This window comes from Carettochelys insculpta, chromosome 11, assembly GCF_033958435.1.
Source record: "Carettochelys insculpta isolate YL-2023 chromosome 11, ASM3395843v1, whole genome shotgun sequence".
NCBI lineage: Eukaryota > Metazoa > Chordata > Testudines > Carettochelyidae > Carettochelys > Carettochelys insculpta.
The window spans coordinates 10,563,982-10,585,645 of NC_134147.1; the positions used below are offsets into that span (position 1 = coordinate 10,563,982).

A 21,664-nucleotide genomic window follows, 5' to 3' on the forward strand; every position below is an offset into this window, starting at 1 on the left:
GAGCAGACTTGATTTAAATTTGGGAGCAGGAGGGCTTGAATTCTGTTTTCCATTCTGGTAACCTTTGAGTGTAACTACCCCCTGCAACCTGCCACTGCATTCATCAGTGGGTATGTTTCTGCTAAAATGCTCAATAGTGAAATGGTTAATGATATTTAAATAGCCATCACAATTCAGAGATAATACTTGTGGAGGTGAATGGGGCAGTTCACATCTTGGACAGCTATTGTTATAGAGAACAAGACGACATCTTGTGGCATCTTGTTGTAGACTGTCTGCAGACAGATTAACATTACCATTTACATCATTAGTATATATTCAGATCTCATGTGGGAGGTTATCTTTTTAAAAACGTAATTGGTGAAATCTTGACTTCATGGAGTGTTGTTGGTAACTACAGTGATACTCAGATTTCATCCAATGTCTATAGATCTAGCGTTTTTCACACAAGAAAATGTAGACTCTGAAACATTTATGTGGCAGTTTAAAATATACTGGAATTATGTAATCATTTGTGCAGCCTCACTAGCATTATTTTATGTGGTTGTAGAACAGGAGCCTCAAATTTATGGTCCAGCAGCCATCTGTGGCCCAAGCAGTTGCACAGTCAGGTTGCTGGCACTTAAGTCCCTATGGCCCTGAGAATGTGTCTGTATTCTTCTCCCAAATCCAGCCTCTGCGCTGTCTCTGCCCTGTATCTTTCTGTCCCTGCTCCACCCTCTTCCCCCATCACATTCCTTCTCTCAAACCCCTTTCCCTGGTGTTGGGAGATGGCATCAAAGAAGAACAGGCTGCTGTGTAGCTCTTCTTCCCTGTGGCTCCTGCTACGGTGGTTAGTGCATGGGGGCACAACCTCTACTGCCAGCCCTAGGGCACCACAGGCTAACATGAGTGTGGGGGACCAATCCTGTCCAGAAGACGGTTGGAGGGGGCGCTGCCATGAGGTCCCTAAAATGCAGGACCCAGGACAGCCAGGCTACGTCTACACGTGAAGCCTACATCGAAATAGCTTATTTCGATGTAGCAATAACGTCTACACGTCCTCCAGGGCTGGCAACGTCGATGTTCAACTTCGATGTTGCACTGCACCACATCGAAATAGGCGCTGCGAGGGAACGTCTACACGCCAAAGTAGCACACATCGAAATAAGGGTGCCAGGCACAGCTGCAGACAGGGTCACAGGGTGGACTCAACAGCAAGCCGCTCCCTTAAAGGGCCCCTCCCAGACACAGTTGCACTAAACAACACAAGATACACAGAGCCGACAACTGGTTGCAGACCCTGTGCATGCAGCATGGATCCCCAGCTGCCGCAGCAGCAGCCAGAAGCCCTGGGCTAAGGGCTGCTGCCCACGGTGACCATAGAGCCCCGCAGGGGCTGGAGAGAGAGCATCTCTCAACCCCCCAGCTGATGGCCGCCATGGAGGACCCCGCAATTTCGACGTTGCGGGACGCGGATCGTCTACACGGTCCCTACTTCGACGTTGAACGTCGAAGTAGGGCGCTATTCTGATCCCCTCATGAGGTTAGGGAGTTCGACGTTTCGTCGCCTAACGTCGAAGTTAACTTCGAAATAGCGCCCGCCGCGTGTAGCCGCGACGGGCGCTATTTTGAAGTTAGTGCCGCTACTTCGAAGTAACGTGCACGTGTAGACACAGCTCCAGACTGATATATCTTATAGATAGGACAGCTCTGCACACACCTCCCCTGGTCCACAGGGACATGTCTGCACTTGCGCAGAGCTAGCAGGTGGAAGCTGTGCTACCAGTGATGGCACTGGGGGACCTGGAAGGGGCGAGTTTAAATCACCTGGTAATGATAGGTGGGGCTGGGGGATGCACTGATGGGGGGAGGGAGCACATGTGCTCGCAGGTAAGTTAGGAAGATGTGGGGGGTTGGATGCATGGAGACCCCCATCTTCCCCAGAGATTTGCCAGAGAGGGTGCCCACTGGCCCACTAGGAGGATTTTAAGACTGGTGCTGGCCCAAAGTAAATTGAGTTTGAGAGCCCTGGTGTAGAGGTAGAAGAATATGTTGCTCAATGATCACCTATGATAAGAATATTGTTACAAGATCTCTAAAACATTGATTGAATCATTATTACTTCAGAGTATTTTATTAGTTTTATAGCAATGGCACCTAGAAATCCCACTAACATACCAGGAATACACTGTTCTAGGCACTATATAACACAGGATAAAAAGCTAGTCTCTGTTCCAGAGAGCTTGCAGTCTAAGTGCTCAATCTGCAGCTGGGAAAGCAAACTAAGAAAATACAAAAATAATTAGTTCTATACAAAGAATTCCAGCATTCAAGCAGATGATTAGTTTAACATTAATTTAGTCAAGTACAACAGGATGTTAAGAATGAACTGCATTTACCACAGAAAAGAGAAGAAGTGGAGGGAGAGGAAAAGGACATTTTGAGCTAATTATTTGTACTGTGATAGTTCCTCAACCAGCATCTAAGTCATTCTGTTGGGTTTTTTGCAAACATACTGGAATACCCAGTCCTTGGCCCAAAGTGTGCACAGAGTGTTTTATCAGAACCAATAGCCAGGGAGTTTCATGTATATTTGTTTTCTTTATACTTTCCTGAAGTGTGAAGTAGGTCAGTGGGGGGCAGACTGTAATTTTTATAAAGAGAGAGAACATTGGGAAATGAACAGAAAACCAGTTATGATATGGCTTTTTATTTTGTTGATTTTAACTGCAGTCAAAAGATAAAACTGCAGATGGTGCTGTGCTTCTGTTCGTATTCAAATGGTATTGTGTTTATGTTGGGCTACTATTAAAAGTGCCTGTAGAAAAATCAACTAATATATTGCACCAGTACAGATTTAGTAAAATGGACTATTGAGGCCGTTAAATTAGCCCTATCCTAATTTTGCAGGAGTAGAGGATGTTTTTCATCCCTTGACTGAATGTGTCTAACTCAGCTAAAATTTTGAAAATACACTTGTTTATAATTACTATGAATGTACCTTTTTATTTCTTTCCAGATTCGTGGCTTTTTATCAAGGTTTGATAATGTCCTCCCTGTCAGCCTTGCATTTGACAAATGCACAGCGTGCTCTCCCAAAGTAAGTCTGGGTTACGTTTATTTAATTTTTGACTACACTGTGATTTGTGTGCTGTTTTACAAGCTGGTTATATGCCATCTAAGGTTGGCTCACTTAAAAACACTTCTTCTTTTTTCTTTAGTATCTGGGCTCTAACCCAATACTTATTTCATGTTCTGCCTAGAGATTAAAACATTTTGGTCTGACTCCCCCTTTCACTACACTATTTTCTGATTTTTCTTGTGTTACATAGAGTCTCCTACTCTGTCTCTCTACATAAGAGTTTCATGCTGACATCTAGAAAAATAGATAGATTATGGGCAATGATAGGAAGCTAGTGTAGGGTTTTTCCCTTTGATATTCGATGAATAAGTACCAAGAACAGCATGCTGCTGTACTGTTAATTCCAGAGATAATTTGAAACATTTTGTGTACAGTTAAAAAAGAATCTTACATTAATTATTTGAGAAATGATTTCTGATATCTGGTTCTGCCTCTTTTTAACACTCTTGCACTGGGTGCCTTTTGCAGTTAAGTAATATCTATATTTCTGGTATTGATAAACTGTATGTGTAAGGATAAAGTAAACATTTATTTTTATAACCGTGTAATATTGAAGAGGCTGCTTAGTTTTCCTGCTAGAGCATGTATCCTGACTTAACTAATTGATTACAGCATTTGCTGGGATTCTGAACTGAAACTTGCTGGAACACTGGTATAGACTACTGGTGTGTCTGTTTGAGGCCTCTTTTTTCTGTATTGCTTTCCTGCATTTATGGATAGAAAACTTTATTTGGAAACTCCTCTGGTACATGTTGTATAAGTCCTCATGATTTTGACTGCGATATCTCAATATGTGATCAAATCTGGTTGCCTCATCCCAAAAAAGATATCTTGTGATTGGAAAAGGTTCAGAAAAGGGCAACAAAAGTGATTTGGGTTTTGGAATGGGTTCCATATGCAGAGAGATTAAAAAGATTGAGACTTTTCATCTTTGAAAAGAGAAAACTCAGCGGGGATATGATAGTGGTCTGTAAAATTACGACAGGTATGGAGAAAGCGAATAAGGAAAGGTTATTTACTTGTTCCCATAAACATAAGAACTAAAGGTCACCAAATGAAATTCTTAGGTAGCAGGTTTAAAACAAACAAAAGCAGTATTTCTTCACACACTACACAGTCAATCTATGGAACTCCTTTCCAGACAGCGTTGTGAAGACCAGGACTTTATCAAGGTTCAAAAAAAAAAAAACTAGATAAATTCATGGAGGTTAAGTCCATCAATACTTTGGAATGGTGTCCCTTGCCTCTGTTTTTGTCAGATATTGGAAATGAATGACAGGGATTATTCAAAGACTACCTGTTCTGTTCGCTCCCTCTGGGGCATCTGGCATTGGCCACAGTCAGAAGACAGGATACTGCACTGAATGGGCCTTTGGTCTCACCCAATATGGCCATTCTTATGAAGAGTCAGTTGTTTAACTCAAAAGTGGTTTGACTCACTACAGGAATTTCTTTCCATTTTCTACAGTAATCTCATCCTTCATGTTCCAAAAACAGATCACAAGCTCTTGAAAGGCTGTTGTGGGGAAGTGAGTTAGGGTTCTCTCTTGCAGAAACTTCTGTTGATACAGTATACCACTCTCTCCTTTAGTGTAGCTGATGTGTTAGTCAGGCCCTCAAGGACTTTTATGTGTACCTTCTCTTCAGAAACGCCATGCTAGAGTCACAAACTTGTTACGTTGAGAGCACATCTCTATTCTCTTGAGTAGCTAAAAAATACAATTTTTTTTTGTTTTGTTTTTTGTTTTTTTTAAAAGTCATTTTCTCTTTATTTCCTCTAGTGTGTGTTTTTGCAGAGGTACTCTCTGGGTAATCCTTGGTGTTTTGTTTCATAAAAGAAAGAGAATCAGGTTACCTTGTTTGTTTTGAAGGTATGGAATTTGATATTTCATACTAAATTTGTCTGTCTACCTAAGTAGCTTTTTCATCTCCTGTTCCTCTACCCTATGACTAGAGATGCCACATACGAGAGAGAGAACATGAAATTAAATGCAGGTATCAGTTTTTGTTTGAAAATGATTTCCTCCTTGTGGTCATTTTAAAAGAACCCTGTTTTACATAAATGGACTTGATGATTTAATAAAAACTGACTTGGATTTTAGTAGCTATGGTGTTCCCATAGAGATCACTTTTCATGCTGTTTGAATATTAAATTACTTTTATAGTGAAAAGCTTGCTTCATAGGTACATGTATTTCCTTACAGTAGAAGCACAGCATTTGTTTATTTGGCTAAGTCCCTTTATTAGCATAGATGTATGTCATCCTCTCTTATCTGGATATCTGATACTAATGCTTTGAAACGACAAATCCAATTATATTTTCGTCTTGGTTTAGTATGTGCATTTTTTTTAATGCATAAGCTTGGTATAATTTAATCACAGCTCACTTTCCTGTGCTGTACGTGCTTTTTTAAAACCTGTTTTATCATTCCTGAAACTATTTTAACGTTAATAATTTTTTTCTTCTGTTCCAAGACCCACCGTTGCATTATCATTTTATACTTCCTTTTAATAAAAAGAAAAATTTAAAATAAAAATGCTCAGAGTTAAAACTTACAGGTACAGAAGATACTGAAGAGGCTGCTAAGCAAAGCTGCCATAACATTTGGAGCTTAGTTTTTTTTTTACTTCACTTTGACCTAGATGAGGTGTCAGCAGCCAAAAGAACAAGAAGAGCCATTTTTTTTCTGAATTTGGTTTAAAAAAAAAACAAAAACAAAAACCCCTCAATAATTAAGAGCTGTGATGCATATGACGATAAGACGGTCCTTAATAAATAATGTCAAACCATACTTTTGTAACCCCTATTTTAAGAACAGCGTGCGCGCGCGCACACACACACACCCCACAATGTACTGCACATATTAGAGGGGGAGTTATCCAGCATTTCAGGATCACGTACTGTTTGCTGTTTAGGTATAAGTTGTTCATTATTCAGTTTTTAGACATTCACTAAAATATCAAAAATAATCTGTCTCACGAAAGTTCATCATCTAATAGTAACAGAGAGGTAGCTGTGTTAGTCTGTTTCTAGCAAAACAAAACAGCAGTCATGTAGCACTTTAAAGCGTAACAAAATGATTTATTAGGTGATGAACTTTAGTGGGACAGGCCCACTTCTTCAGATCTATAGCCTTATCAGAACAGACTCAGTAAAGCACAGAGGTCCAAAAATTGTTATCAAGGTTGACAAATTAGAAAAATTGTTGTCAATTTGGCAAATGAGATAGAAGAGCAGAGAGATGCGGGTGTGGAGTAGGGAAGTACGTGTTAGGTCAGACATCAAAGTATGTGAAAAAGTCCTTATAATGGGTCAGGTAATTGCTGTCCTTGTTCAAACCATGTGTTAATGTGTTGAATTTGAATATGAATGTTAGTTCCAAACATTCTCTCTGTAGATGGTTATTAAAGTCTCTTTTTTCCAGAACACAAACTCTCAGGTCTTTAACAGAATGGACCACTCCATTAAAGTGCTGGCTGACAGGTTTATGTATTTGGAGATTTTTGATGTTTGCTTTATGTCCATTCATTCTTTGGCAAAGAGTGTTTGCAGTTTGCCAGTATAGAAAGTGTGTGGGCATTGTTGGCACACGATGGCATATATGACATTAGTTGAGGAACAGGAGAATGTGCCTATGATTCTTTAATTAATGTGCTTAGGTCCAGTGATGGTATCACCAGAATAGATATGTGGACAAAGCTGGCAACGGGGCTTGTTGCAGGGAAAAGTTCCAGGATTAATATTATTGTGGTGTAGCTTGTGGTTGCAAGTGAGAATCCTCATATGGTTAGGAGGTTGTCTATAGGAGAGAGCAGGCTTTTCTTACTTATGGCCTTCTGGAATGTGGCATCATGATTTAGGATAGGTTGTAGGTCTTTAATGATGTGTTGCAGTGGTTTGAGCTGAGGGATGTAGGCAATGAGTGGTGTTCTGTTATTGGCTTTTTCAAAATGTTTTAAGAGGCAATGAAATTTAATTTGAATAGTGCAAATGGTCATGATGCAATAGCTTCATGCAATGTCATCTCAGTCTCTTGAGCCAGTGATTTGTTGTGCAATATTCAACAGTATGTTTGTATGAATTCTTTTGTGTTGTGCAATATCCGACAGTGTGTTGGTATGAATTCTTTTGACTCATGATTTCCTACTTCTGTCTTAGCTCCATGAATCTATTGTGTTTCTTTTTGGGTAATTGAAAAATATCTTTAAAACTCGCTTTGATTCAAAGTACATTCCTACTGTCAAAGGCATTTGAAGCAGCCATGAAATAATGAAATCAGGGAGTAGTGAATGATTGTCTATAAACTAGTAACATATGTTGTGTTGTCACAGGGTTGATCTCCACTATCCCTTAACCATCTGCCCAAACCAGTACCAAACACAAAAGGAATAAGGTTTTGAATTTCTCTAGATTTCCTTTCCAGAAGTCATAAAGTCAGATCTTCATGTCACTGGATACAAGTCATTTATAACTGTTCCTCTCATTTCCTCAAAATTTTTGCATACTTATGGTCTGATGTATTCTGTATGCTTTTATTATTACTTTTGTCAGCTGGTATCAGATTTCTTTATGCGATTTATATGGACATGGGTGTACAGCAACATGGAAACAACATTTTGGAGTAAGGTGGGGGTTTTTTGTTTTGGCTTAATGAATGATTTTGTATAAAAGAAATAATATTGACCACTTGTTCACCAGCTGAAACTTATGAGATTGCCTAATTGAAGTGATGGGATGAAAATGAAATGGAATGTCATTTATACTGATGGGTAAGAGACGATCAATAAGGTTGGATAGTGGTGGTCAGGGACTCCCTCCTAAGACAGACAGTCATCCATCTGCTGTCCAGACCTGGAATCTAGGAAGGTATGCTGCTTACCAGGAGCTAGAATCTAGGATGTGACTGAGAGTCTTCCAGAACTCATCAAACTTTCGGATTGTTACCCTTTCCTACTTTTCCATGTAGGAAGTAATGATACAGCCAAGAATGACCTTGATCAGATCACTGCAGATTATGTAGCACTGGGAAGGAAAATCAAGAAATATGGAATGCAAGTGGTGGTAGGGCTTGTCGAATCATGGAAGTAAATGTGTGGTTGCGCAGGTTGTGTTGGAGACAGGGTTTTGGCTCTTCTTTGAGTGCTATCCCTGTGGATGCTCCACAGTAGGTGTTTGGCTTGCCCAGCACCACAGCATGGAGTCTTTTCATAGCAGTGTTGAGTGGGGCTGCACATGTGCAGTCCCATGGTGCACCGTTTGTGCCTCTTGGGTAGACCAAGCAGCCCTGCTCTCTCCTCAGTTGCTTCATCACCTGTTCAGCACTGATGAGGTCACATCTGGAGTACGTGTCCAGTTCTGGGCTTCCAAGTATAGAAAGGATGTGGATGCATTTGAGAGGGTACAGCAGAGGGCAACAAAAATGATTAGGGGTCTGGAGCACATGACCTATGAGGAGAGGCTGAGGGTTTGGGCTTATTTAGTTTGCAGATGAGAAGAGTGAGGGTGATTTGATAGCAGCCTCCAGCTGCCTGAAGGGAGGCTCTAAAGGGGATGGACAGAGCTGTTTATGGCAGAACAAGGAGCAGTAGTCTCCAGTTACAGAGTGTGGGGTATTAGGTTGGGTATTAGGAAAAACTTTTTCACCAGGAGGGTGGTGGAATCTCCATCCTTGGAGGGATTTTTTAAAGCTCTGGCTTGCAAAGTTCTGGATGGGATGATTTAGTACTGCTCTGGGCACGGGCCTGGACTCAGTGACCTCCTGATGTCCCTTCCAGCCCTAGGAGTCTGTGATTTTATGTAGTGATTACTGATAACACCCAATGTGTTGATAGCATGAAAACACACACAACTGCTTATATAAAGCAGAAACTGTCTTTCCTACTTGCACATAGTGCCATCACTTTAAATCAAGGCATTCATCTGGGCAAGAAATGAGTTGTTCTGCTTCCAGAATATCCCGCCACTCAGCTGTTTCAGGATTATGGTAGTGTTTTCTGTAGAGTTGATAAACAGTAGGCTGTTTGATCATGTGTATGGTACTTGTGCTTTGGTATTGTTGTTTTTTAAACCTCAGACATTGGTAAACTTACAAATAGGTGATGGTCTTACTTGTCTAGAATTAATTTTCAGACATCCAAAGGAGTAGTCCAAGAGGCATTCTTTATATGTGGACAGTTTTACCTCATCAATCTACCAAGTCTGCACATACGTAGGTAACATCTTAGTTAGATTTGTGGAATGTGCAGATTTAACAAATTAAGACAAAATGGCACTGACACAGGCGCCACAGTTTCTTTTAAAATGTGTCATTGTTGCTCATTTGGGGAAGCACCATTTAATTTAGATCCAACTGCATATTCAGTATTGTTGAATCTTTCAAAGTATGGAATTTTTTTCAGTTTTCTGATACCATGAGAATCTTAACTTTAATATCCAAATAGATATAGGTATAAATAATTTTCTAGCTCTCAAGGTGGTAGATTATAGCTTCAAAATGCAACCCAAATCATACAGACTCGGAAGTCAGAAGAAAATTTAAAGAACGAGAATATATTATTTTTGTAATTACATGAAATTTTGTGATCTTGCTTGTGATTATTTTGAATTCGCATGGTTGGTAAAGCTATACCTTTTTCAGATACCCTTTTGCTATTTCTCTATTTCCTGATATGAAATTATAGAAACATAGGGTTGGAAGGGACCTCTGGAGGTCATTGAGTTCAAACCCCTGCGTGAAGCAGGACCAATACCCTACTAAATCATCCAAGCCAGGGTATGGTCAACCCGTAATTTATGGTACAAGCCTCCTAGCAACTCATGCATTTTTCTGTTTTCTTGTTGCATTCCTCATTTCAAATCTGTACACATTTCTCACATTTGAAATTTGCAAATTGAAATCTATTTCCTATTGGACATACACCCATTTAAAAATACATAAATATTGTATCTGCAGAAGTCAAGCCATTCGTTAGATTGATAAAGTGGTTTTAGGAATTGGCCTCATCAGTGCTCTAATTTTTAACATCTAAGTGCCGGCAAATATCTGCAGATATGCACCATCGATAGAAACAAGGGCACCATGGGCACTCTGCTGATCAGTTTGCTGGCATTTGAATCTCTCATAGGGAGCTGCCCATTCAGTCAGCTTACAGGAAAAACTGGTCCACTTGCAGGAGTAGACTGTTAGAGTTTAAACTCTCAGGACACATTTTTCTATTTCTTTTTTAAATAAAAAGTGAAAAAAATCAAATTCAAGACTAAAATAAAAATATAATTTAAGATACGACTGAAACTTATGAAACCCATTAAATCAGTATGGTTTGGGTCAAACTTTATTGTTCCTCAAACCTGATTTTTCAGAGGAGCTGAATACTTTAATTAAAGACAAAGGGAGCCTTGGGGCCTTAGAATCTCTAAAAATCAGGTCATAAACCTTTTTATTTTGCGGTAAATAAATCCCTTCAGATGCAGTGCCTGGGCAAAAGGGATTTTCCTGTTGGGTTCACTGACATTTCACTTTTCTCTTCTTAGGGGGAAAATTTGGTGCCAGATGAAGTGTGGTTTCTTTCTGATGGTTCTGTGATCAGTAGCTCTTCTGTTAGATGATTGCTCTGTTGGAGGGTTCCCCCCAGCCCCCCATAAGTGTTGGTTTTCTCATACTTATCATTAAGTTGTTCACTAGGAGTATGGCTCTTCAGAAGGAATCTGAATGAAAACCAGGTAATATTGTTTTGGGCAAGGCATTCCACCCATAAAGGGCAATATAGAAGAAAGTGCAGGGCACCTGTCAGAGAAGCAGACAGCTGATTCATGGAGAATACCATTGCTCATTGATGAGATAAAAGAAGCATCTTGGGAGGTAGGCACCAGACATTTATTTGGTGTGAGAAAAGGGAAAGGAAGCGAAGGGTCCTCAAGAGAGCAGTGACCACTTAGGAGGATGATTGTCAGCAGCATTTTGAATGGACTTGAATGGGTCAGGATTGCAGTAGTTAAGACATGAGGCCTGGATAGAAGTTTTGGCAGTTCAAGCATAAATAAAAGGTGGGTCATGGAGGTGTGCTTAGTCATATCATGATTTTCTTTTAAATCTTAATGTGAGGGAGGAGAGAGTCAATAGTGATGCCCGGATTTAAAAAGAAGGAAGGGAAAACAGTGAAATAACATCCAGTTATGTTTATGCAAAACAAAAATCAAAATATTATAATACAGTAATGCAGTTAATTTTATATACATAATAATGCAGCATATATAATTTCATCTTTAATTATGAAGAGATACGAAGTACGAGTCATTATAGTGTGTGTACTTTGAGTATTTTGGTTACTCAAAAATATGAAATATTCTAAAATTACCTTTCAGAAAGATGGCCTTGTGGTTCTAGAAGATAACTGTAAAACCTATATTTACTATTTAATAGTGACTTTTGAAATAACTAATAAATCTAATAGCAGTAGAAGTAATCTCACATTTTTCTCTGAATCTTTTAATATGCCACTGTTTCGGACTTTGCAGTCTATTATTAATTTTTAAAAAAACATTGAAGGTTTAAAATAATATGATAAAACTGAACATCTAAATTTGAGCCAGTTAGTGCAGCAGTGGTTGGCAGGAGCATTCTGGATGTTGATGCAGTTTGTGACAGAAAGCAGAATGTTAACTCTTCAATCAGAGCTGCCTGGCAACTGGAAGCCCCCTCTGTTGACAGAAGTGTCTACCACTGTATTTCTGTCAATGGTACTCTGCTGACAGAATGTTATGCCTCAAATTTTTAAAGGATAACAACTCTGTTGAGGCAGAAGCACAGTTCTGTCAAGACTCTCTCAACAGAAGGCTTTATGAGTGTAGACGCTCCCTGAGTTTTGTTGGCAGAACTCTTCAGTGTAGACACAGCCAGGGAGATTTCATCCCTATTGGGGAGGGAAAGAAGAGTTAAAAGTACTAGTAGTACTGTTTACTTAAATTCTTAGCCTGTCAATTTTAGATGTCATGAAAGGGTTTCCTGTAAGTGACATGTAAACGAAATCCATTTCAGGTGATGGGAAAAGCTCACTTAGATTCCTTATAACTTTGCACACACACGCATAGGAGAAGGGTGAAAATATTGTTTGAGGGAGCTGATTCAGACTGAGGGAGACTTAAGGAGTGATGTTCAAGGGGAAGCTGGCTGCACAGTCACAGCAGGCAGAGCTAATTCCTGTCTGATCAGACCGGGATTGGCTTTGTCCCAACCCCAGTGCAGGAGGAGGGATTGGCGGATGAGCATGCCACAGTCCCATGGAGGTTGTAGGCCAAGGTCACCCAGCTTTGAACTTCCCAAAGGCAGCAGCTGGTCTGCTGTCCTCAGGTTGAATCTGGGGATTACATATTGAACTAGCCAAACCCTGCACTCCTCCCAGATCCTGGACACAGAGGATTGGAAAATGAGCTTGGATGTCAGAAACTTCATCTGTCTTCCAGGGGTGGTGTGACCCTTGCTCCCCATTCTGACACACTGGCTTTTGCCACTAAGAAGTGGCAAGAGAGGACGTCCCTGAAGTAATGTGGCACATATCAGGACTTGCAGACATGGGGTGGGGAGGGAAAGAGTGAAGCAGCTGGTGAGCTGAGAGGTAGTTTGATTTGGAGGGATTCAGCCTCCTCTAGCTCTAGCCACCAACTAGCTATACCCACAGGCCAAGGTTAACAAACAGTATGCATTACTAACTTACGAAAACCTTTTCCTTCTCTTCACTCTGTCACCTAAAATAAGGATTGGAATCTGATGCAAACTACTGGTAGGATAAAAACAGCCAGACTTGACAAGACACAGCTGTGAGTACATGGTGTATGGGACATTACTACTCAGCTCTCGGTCACAACCCCAAATTCATCTACATTACATGTAATATTTACATTTATGAACACACAATCAGTAAGGAACAGATGAAAACATTTTAAAATTCCTACAGATCCTGCCACCCCACTCAAAATAGCAATCTCTCATTTAGGTCAGTTTTTGACATAAAACATTTGTACTTACATGAGATGAGAATATTTTCTTCCATACAGGTTGCTTTCTTTTTAAATATTAATTACAGCAGAATGGGGAAACAGTTATGTATACACTGGGTTTTTTTCAATACCTGGTCACCAGCCAAAAATGATGGCATAGTTGGCTCTTGTATTTAACTATCAAACTGTTTCAGTATAGTCCCAGCCAGCTTACACCTGGACTGGAGCCCTTTTCAGAAATTTAATTTTATGAATGAGATCATAAAAATAATATAATGTGTGCTTATAGAATAGGTGTGTTTTTGCGTACTCATACTCGTTCTCATTCATTTGCACAGTATATAGTGGTGTGATATCACTGTTTTATTGGCATGAATTTTGGATGGCCACCTGACAATGTGGTGCAGTCAGAAGTTATTTATGCAAGTCGTCACTAATGAGCCCTTATCTTACATCTTGCCTTTTTGTATGTGCCCCATCCCACGTTACAGAAAACTGTTTTACAGATGTTTCAGTTCTATGAGTTCTTGATCATGTCCATTTTATGTTCAGTGTGCACATGCTGTGTGCCCTGTAAACAGATATTTTTCCCTCCATCATTATCTGTGGGGCTGCCTCGAGTGCCCTTACATGTCACACACTAACGTGCGAGTATAAAGGGCATCGCCAGCCCCCACCCTCTAAATTCCTTATTACTGCCTGCAACAGTCACTGAAACAACTCTTGCTTCAGCAGGGCATTGTTCGGTGCTTTCTCTTCAACTTAGTGTATTAGTTTTAGTGGGAACATTTCTATCTTGTAAATAGTATTAGTGTAGATTGTTAAATCCTTTAGTATAGAGGGGCTCTCTTCACTCCAGGGCCCCAACCCTGTGCCACCTGTTGCCAGCCTATGCAGGGGAGCGACTCACACACAGAGTTTCTGAAAAGTCTGAGAGAGGCTCAAATACACGAGTATTGTAAAGTCTGTTGGAGCTTCAAGCTATGTAGAAAGAGAGGCTGGTCTGTGGGTTGTCCTAATGTAAGCCACACTTGGGCGCTGCTCCAATGCCAGGCTATCAAACTTGGTACCGAGCAGTTAAGCTTTGGTGCAAAGCTCCCCTCTGCCGCTGCATGTTTCTCTGTGTCATTCTCCATCTCTGGTACCAAATAAAAGAAACATAAGAAGCAGTGGTGCCAGGGAGAGGCAAAATAAGGACAAATAAGGGGAGTGTAGTGGAGTACAACCTGTGTCAGGCCACCTCGTCCCACTTTTCTCTCTAATTTTTTAGGTCCATGTGTGGAAAGAATTTGGTATGTGCATCGTTATGTATATGATATGTGACACATCACCTCCATATTGGAGCACATGACAAAAATCATTCTGCATGTGGACAGTCTGGCAGGGGAGTGCCAAGAGGTTTGGAGTGTGGGAGGGAGCTCTGGCTGGGGGTGTAGGTGCTGGGGTGGGGTTGGAGATGAGGGTTTTGGAGGTCTGCAGGAGGGTGGGGGCAGGACTGTAGCAAAGGATTGGAGTGCAGGGTTGAAGGCAGTGTCAAGGAGTGCAAGATCTGGGGTGGGGCTGGAGATGAGAGATTTTGGGTATACTCTCCCAAGGGAGGGAGGGCTTCCCCCAGTCCTCTCTCACTGAAGCAGCTCTGGGCCAGGTGAGAGGTGCCTTTCTGCCAGCCCTGGCAACTCCAGTAGGCTGTGTTGGGCTGGAGGAGGGGTGTCCTCTCCTGGTTATAACAGGTCCTTGCTTCCAGGGAGATTCCATGTCCAGAAGAGAGGCATGCTCCTCTGGCCCCAGCAGGGAGCTGCCATAGCTCGGAGAGAGGGGCCTTAGTTCCATCCACAGCAGCTTTGTGCATGGCAGCACTGAGCCCCATGTGGAGCTTGTTAGGCAGTTGCATGGCCACAAAGCTTAGAGGCAACCCTGCTCCATGCCCTAATCCCCATGGCCATTGAGTTCTGTGCAGGACCACCCACTGACACTGTGGTGTCAGTAAGTGTCTGGTGCCTTCCACCCAGAAACCATTGCAGTGGCCAGGGACCTCCTGTCACTCCTGGTTCCAAAGGAACAACCACCAGTATGATGAGCAGAAAGCAGCATGGGGCTCCAAGTGCACATCTGGCACTGGACTCTCAGTACCGACTAAAGGCACACTGGACTTCCTGTTGCCAACAAGGTCTTCCTTGACCCAGCATTGGTTTCCTGGCCCTCGGCATGGACTGGCAGAAACAATGAGTCACCTCAGGGAGACTTCTTTTCGGAGTCAGAACTGGAGTCCTACACTCAGTCTCAGAAAAGCTGTTGCAGTCCATCCTACATCCTGCCAGATCCCTGTGTAGGTCCTCCCATTGGCATCTGGCCTCACGTACGGTGGCCAATGCAGTTCCAGTGTCTGTTCTGAACCTGTAGCGCTTTCCCCCCATACCAAGACTTATGCCCAGCTGTCCTTATTCAGTTGTATGTGAGCAGAGGGCCCCTCCACTATTCCATTTGGCACCCAGTCCACCGACATGTACTGAGAGTAGTGACATGCAGAATGTTGGTTTGGGGATGTTATCCAAGCCAAAGAAGTAGAGGGGCCCCCCACCAGTTTGGGCCTTTTCCTTCTCCTTCCCGGATGAAGCCACCTTGGGACTTCAGGGCGCCTCAGGAGCTGCTACCCATATCTCATAAGCTCATAGACATTTTGGCCATGGCAGCCCTGTCCAAGGTTGCTATGCCCTTCAAAGAGATAGTTATAGGTGTGGTCAGGTCAATGTGTCAGACCCCATTTTCTCTCCCTCCCACTTCAAAGAGGGTGGAGAGGGAATATAATGTGCTGGCTAGATGGTATGAATGCTTGTACTCTCATCCATCTTGGATACCTTGTGGTCACTGCTGTAGGTTAGAGGGACAGGCAGGGCCAGTGAAATGCTAACCCCAAACAAAAGAATTTTTAAAAGACCAGTTTGGAAGAAAAAATATTCAGTGGGTGGGTTACAACTTCATGTCGCCAACCAACAAGCCTTGCTTGAGAAGTATAATTACAACATTTGGGACTCTGGTGAAATTTAAGGATTAGTTACCTCAGGACTCCAGGCAAGAGTTTTCCACCCCTCTTGGAGGAGGGCAAACCCTTAGCCAGAACTTCATTCCAAGCACCCCCAGCTACAGCTGTAGTTGTATCCAGAACAATGTCTTCTGTAGTTTTCATGAGATTATGCTTGTGGCATCAGTCCTTGGAACTACCACTGGAGACCCATCAGTCACATCAGAAGAGACAAAAAGTTCCATAGTCTGAAAGACTCCAGGGCCACCCTCAGATCCCTGGGCCTCGACTCTCTGGCTACTTTGAGGAAGCATTTAAGGCTGCAGCAGCTGGCCAATTTCTTGGCTCCACCGCTGTGTCAGGACCTGCTGAAGAGAAGGAGCAGGGGCTACAAGTATAGATAAACACCCTCATCTACCCCAGTCTTCCTAACATAGTCACACAGAGACTTGGGAGGTTCCAAACAGAGTTTTTGAAGGTGTGCCTGAGGATACTGAATCAGTTCCCTCATCAGATCTGGCTTCCCTTTTTTCAGACAGACTCTCTTACTTCAGCCTGGCATGATCCCTCATGACTTCACACTGCTTCATGCAGTGGCAGATGATTACATGCTTCACTTTTCTCCCTCTCGTCCACTTTCCCATCCCTCTTCATTGACCCTTGTCACAAGCAACATTTAGCCCAAGAAATGTAAGCCCTCCTGCAGATTGAGACTGTAAAGGAGGTGCTTCAAAAGTTGGGAGGAAAGAGGATTTACTTCTAATATTTCCTAACCAGAGGGGGTCATCAATCTGTCTAGACTTGTGCCCTCTCAAGGGTTATCATAAGAAACTGAGGTTCCACATGATTTCCATTCCTTCCTAGGATCTAGGGAACTGGTACACTACCCTCGATTTGAAAAACACTTATTTCCTCATTTCCCTCTTCAGAGACCACCCAAGGTTCCTCAGGTTTATCATATATTAAACCCATTACTGGTGGCGTTCCTCAGAAGGCAAAGGATTCAGGTCTACTCATCCTCAGTGACTGATCAAGGTTCCACTCAGAGGCTTAATGGAAGAACAACGTGAGCCTAACCCAACCCATGTTCCAAGTATTAGGCCTGTTAGTACATGATCAAAATTCATTCTTGTTCCAGCCCAGAGAATAGAGTTTATCGTGGCAATGCTAGACTTGAACCAAACCAGAGCTTTGCTTCCAGAGGCTTGAATTCAGACCATCACAGCTGACATCCAAGGTCAAGGCCTGCCCCATCATGACAACCCAGTTTTGCTTCACGCTTTTGGATCACATGGCCTTGTGCACTTATGTGGTACAGCATGCAAAGTTGTGCCTCAGGCCCTGGCAGACTTGGTTGGCCTACATGTTCTCACCAAATACATACCCCTTGTGCTCGGTGCTTAGGGTTCCTGCTTTGGTTCTCACTTCCCTTAACTGAGGGAAGGACCCCTGTCAGTAACTGTGGGTGTTCCTTTTGTCACCAGTCAACCTTCCGTATCTTTAATTTTGGACACATCAAATCTATGTTGGAGTGTACACCTTGAACATGTGAGAACACAGGACCTGTGGTCCCAGGAAGAGCTTTCCCCACACATAATTGTTAGAGAGCTCGGTTCTCGTAAATCAGGGCCTTCTGTTAGAATCACCATACCTGGTGTTTTTTAAAGACAAGGTTCAACTGTAGCCACCTATGATTCTTTCCACAGAGGTCTTGCAGTTCCATAGTAACTAGGCTATTTTCCTGCTGGATTTCTTCCTGAAACTACATAGGAATTCAGAGGAGTCTTTGCTCACTGCACATTAGACATGCCCTAGCCTTCTACACCAAGAGGACCAAGCTGTGCCATAAATACATGCAACTCTATGTCGCAATAGTAGATAGGATGAAAATCCTACTGGTCTGAGCCCAGAGACTATCATCCTGGATAATATCCTCTTTTCATACTTGTCTTTTCAGGCAGTTTAGTGTTTGGATGATAGAATGGGTTTGGGAGATGGCACACTAGTGGGTGCTATGTCATTAAAAACCTGGAGCAGGTGTTTTAGGTTATAACAACCTTGCATTTCGGTAATACTGCTAGCCATAGGTGTGCAAAAATCAAGAGTGAAGTCCCCCAAAATAGTAAGATGAGATTAAAAATAAAAGGATTTTAAAAAGTAATCCAAGTTGTGTTCTTGTTGTTTGCCTTATGGGTTTTGAGCCCGTAGGGATCAACTTTTCAGGTTTTTCTCCACAGTTGTGAGGACAAGGCTCGAATGAAAATTGAGATGCTCATGAAATCATGTAATTGTAAGAGGTGAGCCTTTAAAAACAAAGCAAAACAAAAACAAAAATAAAACTTCAAGTATCAGAAGACTTCCAATAATACTGAGATTTACAACACAGCCTCTGCAAAATTAGTTGCCTGGGGCCTGTGCACAGGGAATTGGATCCCTTGTTTTCAGTTCCTCTCCCACTTTCATATGCAGGGCCAGAATAAAAAAGAGGCTTTAAGACCTGCTGCCCCAGCTTACAAGGAGCCCCACAAAAAGATCTCCAGTCTGCCAAAAGTGCAGATCTTTGTCTGACCAAATGTAACTTTGTGTGATGTTCTGATCTTCAAATGCTTAAACGAACTTTTTCCTCTTTGGTAGGTGGGGTGGAGAACAGAGGGACAACAAGGACAGATACAAGTTCTTCACTCAAAACTAATATCTCTTATTATGAGTACAGCCTTAGAAAGTGACTTACAAACTCATATTTATTATTTAATAAGGACTTTTAAAAATCTCACATTTAATTTTCCCTGAAGCCTTTTCAGGCTTTGCATCATTAATATTAATTTAAAAGCTTAAACATCACTAAAGATTTTAAAAATGTGATCAAAATGAACATCGGAACTTGAGCCAGCTTGTGCATCAGCAGTAGGCAATTAAAATCAGTTTGCACTTCATATTTTTACTTAGCCATATGGTGAATGTGATTATATGATGTAGTACTAGGGACAGAGATTCTTTTATTGAATCTTTCTATTCATGAGTTCAGACTTTTGTGGAGCACATCATTAAAAGCATCTAACACCACAATTATACATCTGTTTTGTATTTCAAAACAAGCTCCCCTGCGTTAAGTCCCCTATGTTATTCCCCTATCATCAGATGTAGTTCTTTTACTTTAGTAAACAGAATGGAATAAAAAAGGGCTGCTAATAAAATGTATCAGTTACAAAAATAGTTTCAGTACTAGACTAATTAATCCTAGTGGTGTGCACATCCACAAAGTCTTTTATTCAATTCAAGGGCCATCACATACACTGCTCTTATGAGGTGAAAGCTCTTCAAAGTGAATACTAGAAGGGAGCGTGTGTCATCAGCCTAGAAGAAAAGGTACAATGATAAAAAAAAAACAAATGCAGATGTATTAGAAAGGGAAACGACTTTAAAATGTGGTGGCTCACTCTAATTCTGCTAGTGAAATGGACCTGGAGTGCAGAGAAGTATGCTACTTTGCTGGTTTCTCTTCTACAAAGCTCTGAAGAGGAATGTACTGTGTGGGAAAAGAACCATAAAAGAAATACAGAAAAGCGGGAAGTGAGGGAATAATTTGTTAGTTTTGTAGTAACTCAGTTTATCCACATCTTTCCTAAAATGTGTCATCCAAGACTTGCCATGATACTCCTGAGCTGTGTCTACACGTGCACGCTACTTCGAAGTAGCGGCACTAACTTCGAAATAGCGCCCGTCGCGGCTACACGCGTCGTGCGCTATTTCGAAGTTAACTTCGACGTTAGGCGGCGAGACGTCGAAGTCGCTAACCTCATGAGGGGATCGGAATAGCGCCCTACTTCGACGTTCAACGTCGAAGTAGGGACCGTGTAGACTATCCACGTCCCGCAACGTTGAAATTGCCAGGTCCTCCATGGCGGCCATCAGCTGGGGGGTTGAGAGATGCTCTCTCTCCAGCCCCTGCGGGGCTCTATGGTCACCGTGGGCAGCAGGTGACCCTTAGCCCAGGGCTTCTGGCTGCTGCTGCGGCAGCTGGGGATCCATGCTGCAGGCACAGGGTCTGCAACCAGTTGTCAGCTCTGTGTATCTTGTGTTGTTTAGTGCAACTGTGTCTGGGAGGGGCCCTTTAAGGGAGCGGCTTGCTGTTGAGTCCGCCCTGTGACCCTGTCTGCAGCTGTGCCTGGCACCCTTATTTTGATGTGTGCTACTTTGGCGTGTAGACGTACCCTCGCAGCGCCTATTTCTATGTGGTGCCGCGCAACGTTGAAGTTGAACATCGACATTGCCAGCCCTGGAGGACGTGTAGACGTTATTCATCGAAATAGCCTATTTCGATGTTGCTACATCGAAATAAGCTATTTCGATGTTGGCTTCACGTGTAGACGTAGCCCTGTTCAGGCATAATTAGCATATCAGCGTGGATTGGAATGGAAGAATCACTTGTAGTGTCTTGCTTGCCACATTTTTGCTAATACACCCCAGAATGTTTTTGGTTTTTTTCAACAGCAAACAAAACAATTTTTTGCAACATTGACTAATATTTAGCTTCTGATCCAATATTACCAACAAACAGACCATTTTCTGCCGTGCTCCTTCCCAGGGAGTCGTTTCCCATTTTTGCGTGCAACTGATTATTCTTTCCAAAGTGGAGTACTGTGCATTTGTCCTTAATTAGTTTCATCCTGTTTTCTACACACCATTTCTCCAGTTTGTCTGGAACATTTTGAATTTTAATCCTGTCTCCAAAGCACTTGCAACCCCCTTCCATCTTGATATCATCTGCCATCTTTATCAACATACTCTGTCATTATCTAAATCACTGATGGAGATCATGGACAGAAGAGACCTAGAACTGATCCCTGTGAGGTCACATTCAGTATGCCCTGCCAGCTTGACTGAACCACTGATGACTACTCTGTTGTATTTCTCTAGTGTGTTATGAGAAGATCATGTGAGGCAGTATCAAAAGCCATACTAAAGTCAATATATACCTCTTCCCTGCTATCCACAAGGAAGGAACAAACTGTTAGGTTGGTTTCGCACAATTTGTTCTTTACAAATCCATTCTGTTACTTGTTACCCTATAATTCTTCTGGTTACTGAAGTTAATCTTAAAGGATCTGATGAAGTGGGTCTGTCCCACAAAAGCTCATCACCAAATAAATCATGTTAGTCTTCAAAGTTTCTGCTGCTTTGTTTCACAGTTTCCTAGGTTATTCTTATTCCCTTTTGGTGCCATAGTTGTCCTTTTCCAGTCCTCTGGAATCCCTCCTATCTTTCATGATTTTTCAGAAATAATTGCTAGGGGCTCAGATATCTCCTCATTCAGCTCCTTGCATATTCCAAGACAAATTTTATTAAGCCGTGGTGACTTAAGGACTTTTAACCTGTCTAATTTTAAACTTGTTCTTTCCCCATTTTAGCCTCTGATCACGACCCCATTCTCACTAGCATTCACTACGTTATTCATTCAGTTACTACTAACCTTTATGTTGAAAGCAGAAACAAAGTTATTTAGCATTTCTATCATTTCCACATTTTC

The 21,664-nt window shown here is 41.9% G+C and overlaps 1 protein-coding gene across 6 annotated transcripts in view; it reads left to right on the forward strand.

Moving 5' to 3' along the window:
- Nucleotides 1-21,664, forward strand: part of ATG7 (autophagy related 7) — a 357,839-nt gene that overhangs the window by 145,958 nt on the left and 190,217 nt on the right. For all 6 annotated transcript variants that reach the window (XM_075006212.1, XM_075006211.1, XM_075006210.1 and 3 more), the window contains one exon: nt 3,002-3,082. In XM_075006212.1, coding sequence (XP_074862313.1) covers nt 3,002-3,082 — 81 coding nt within the window. The remainder of the gene's footprint in view (nt 1-3,001; nt 3,083-21,664) is intronic.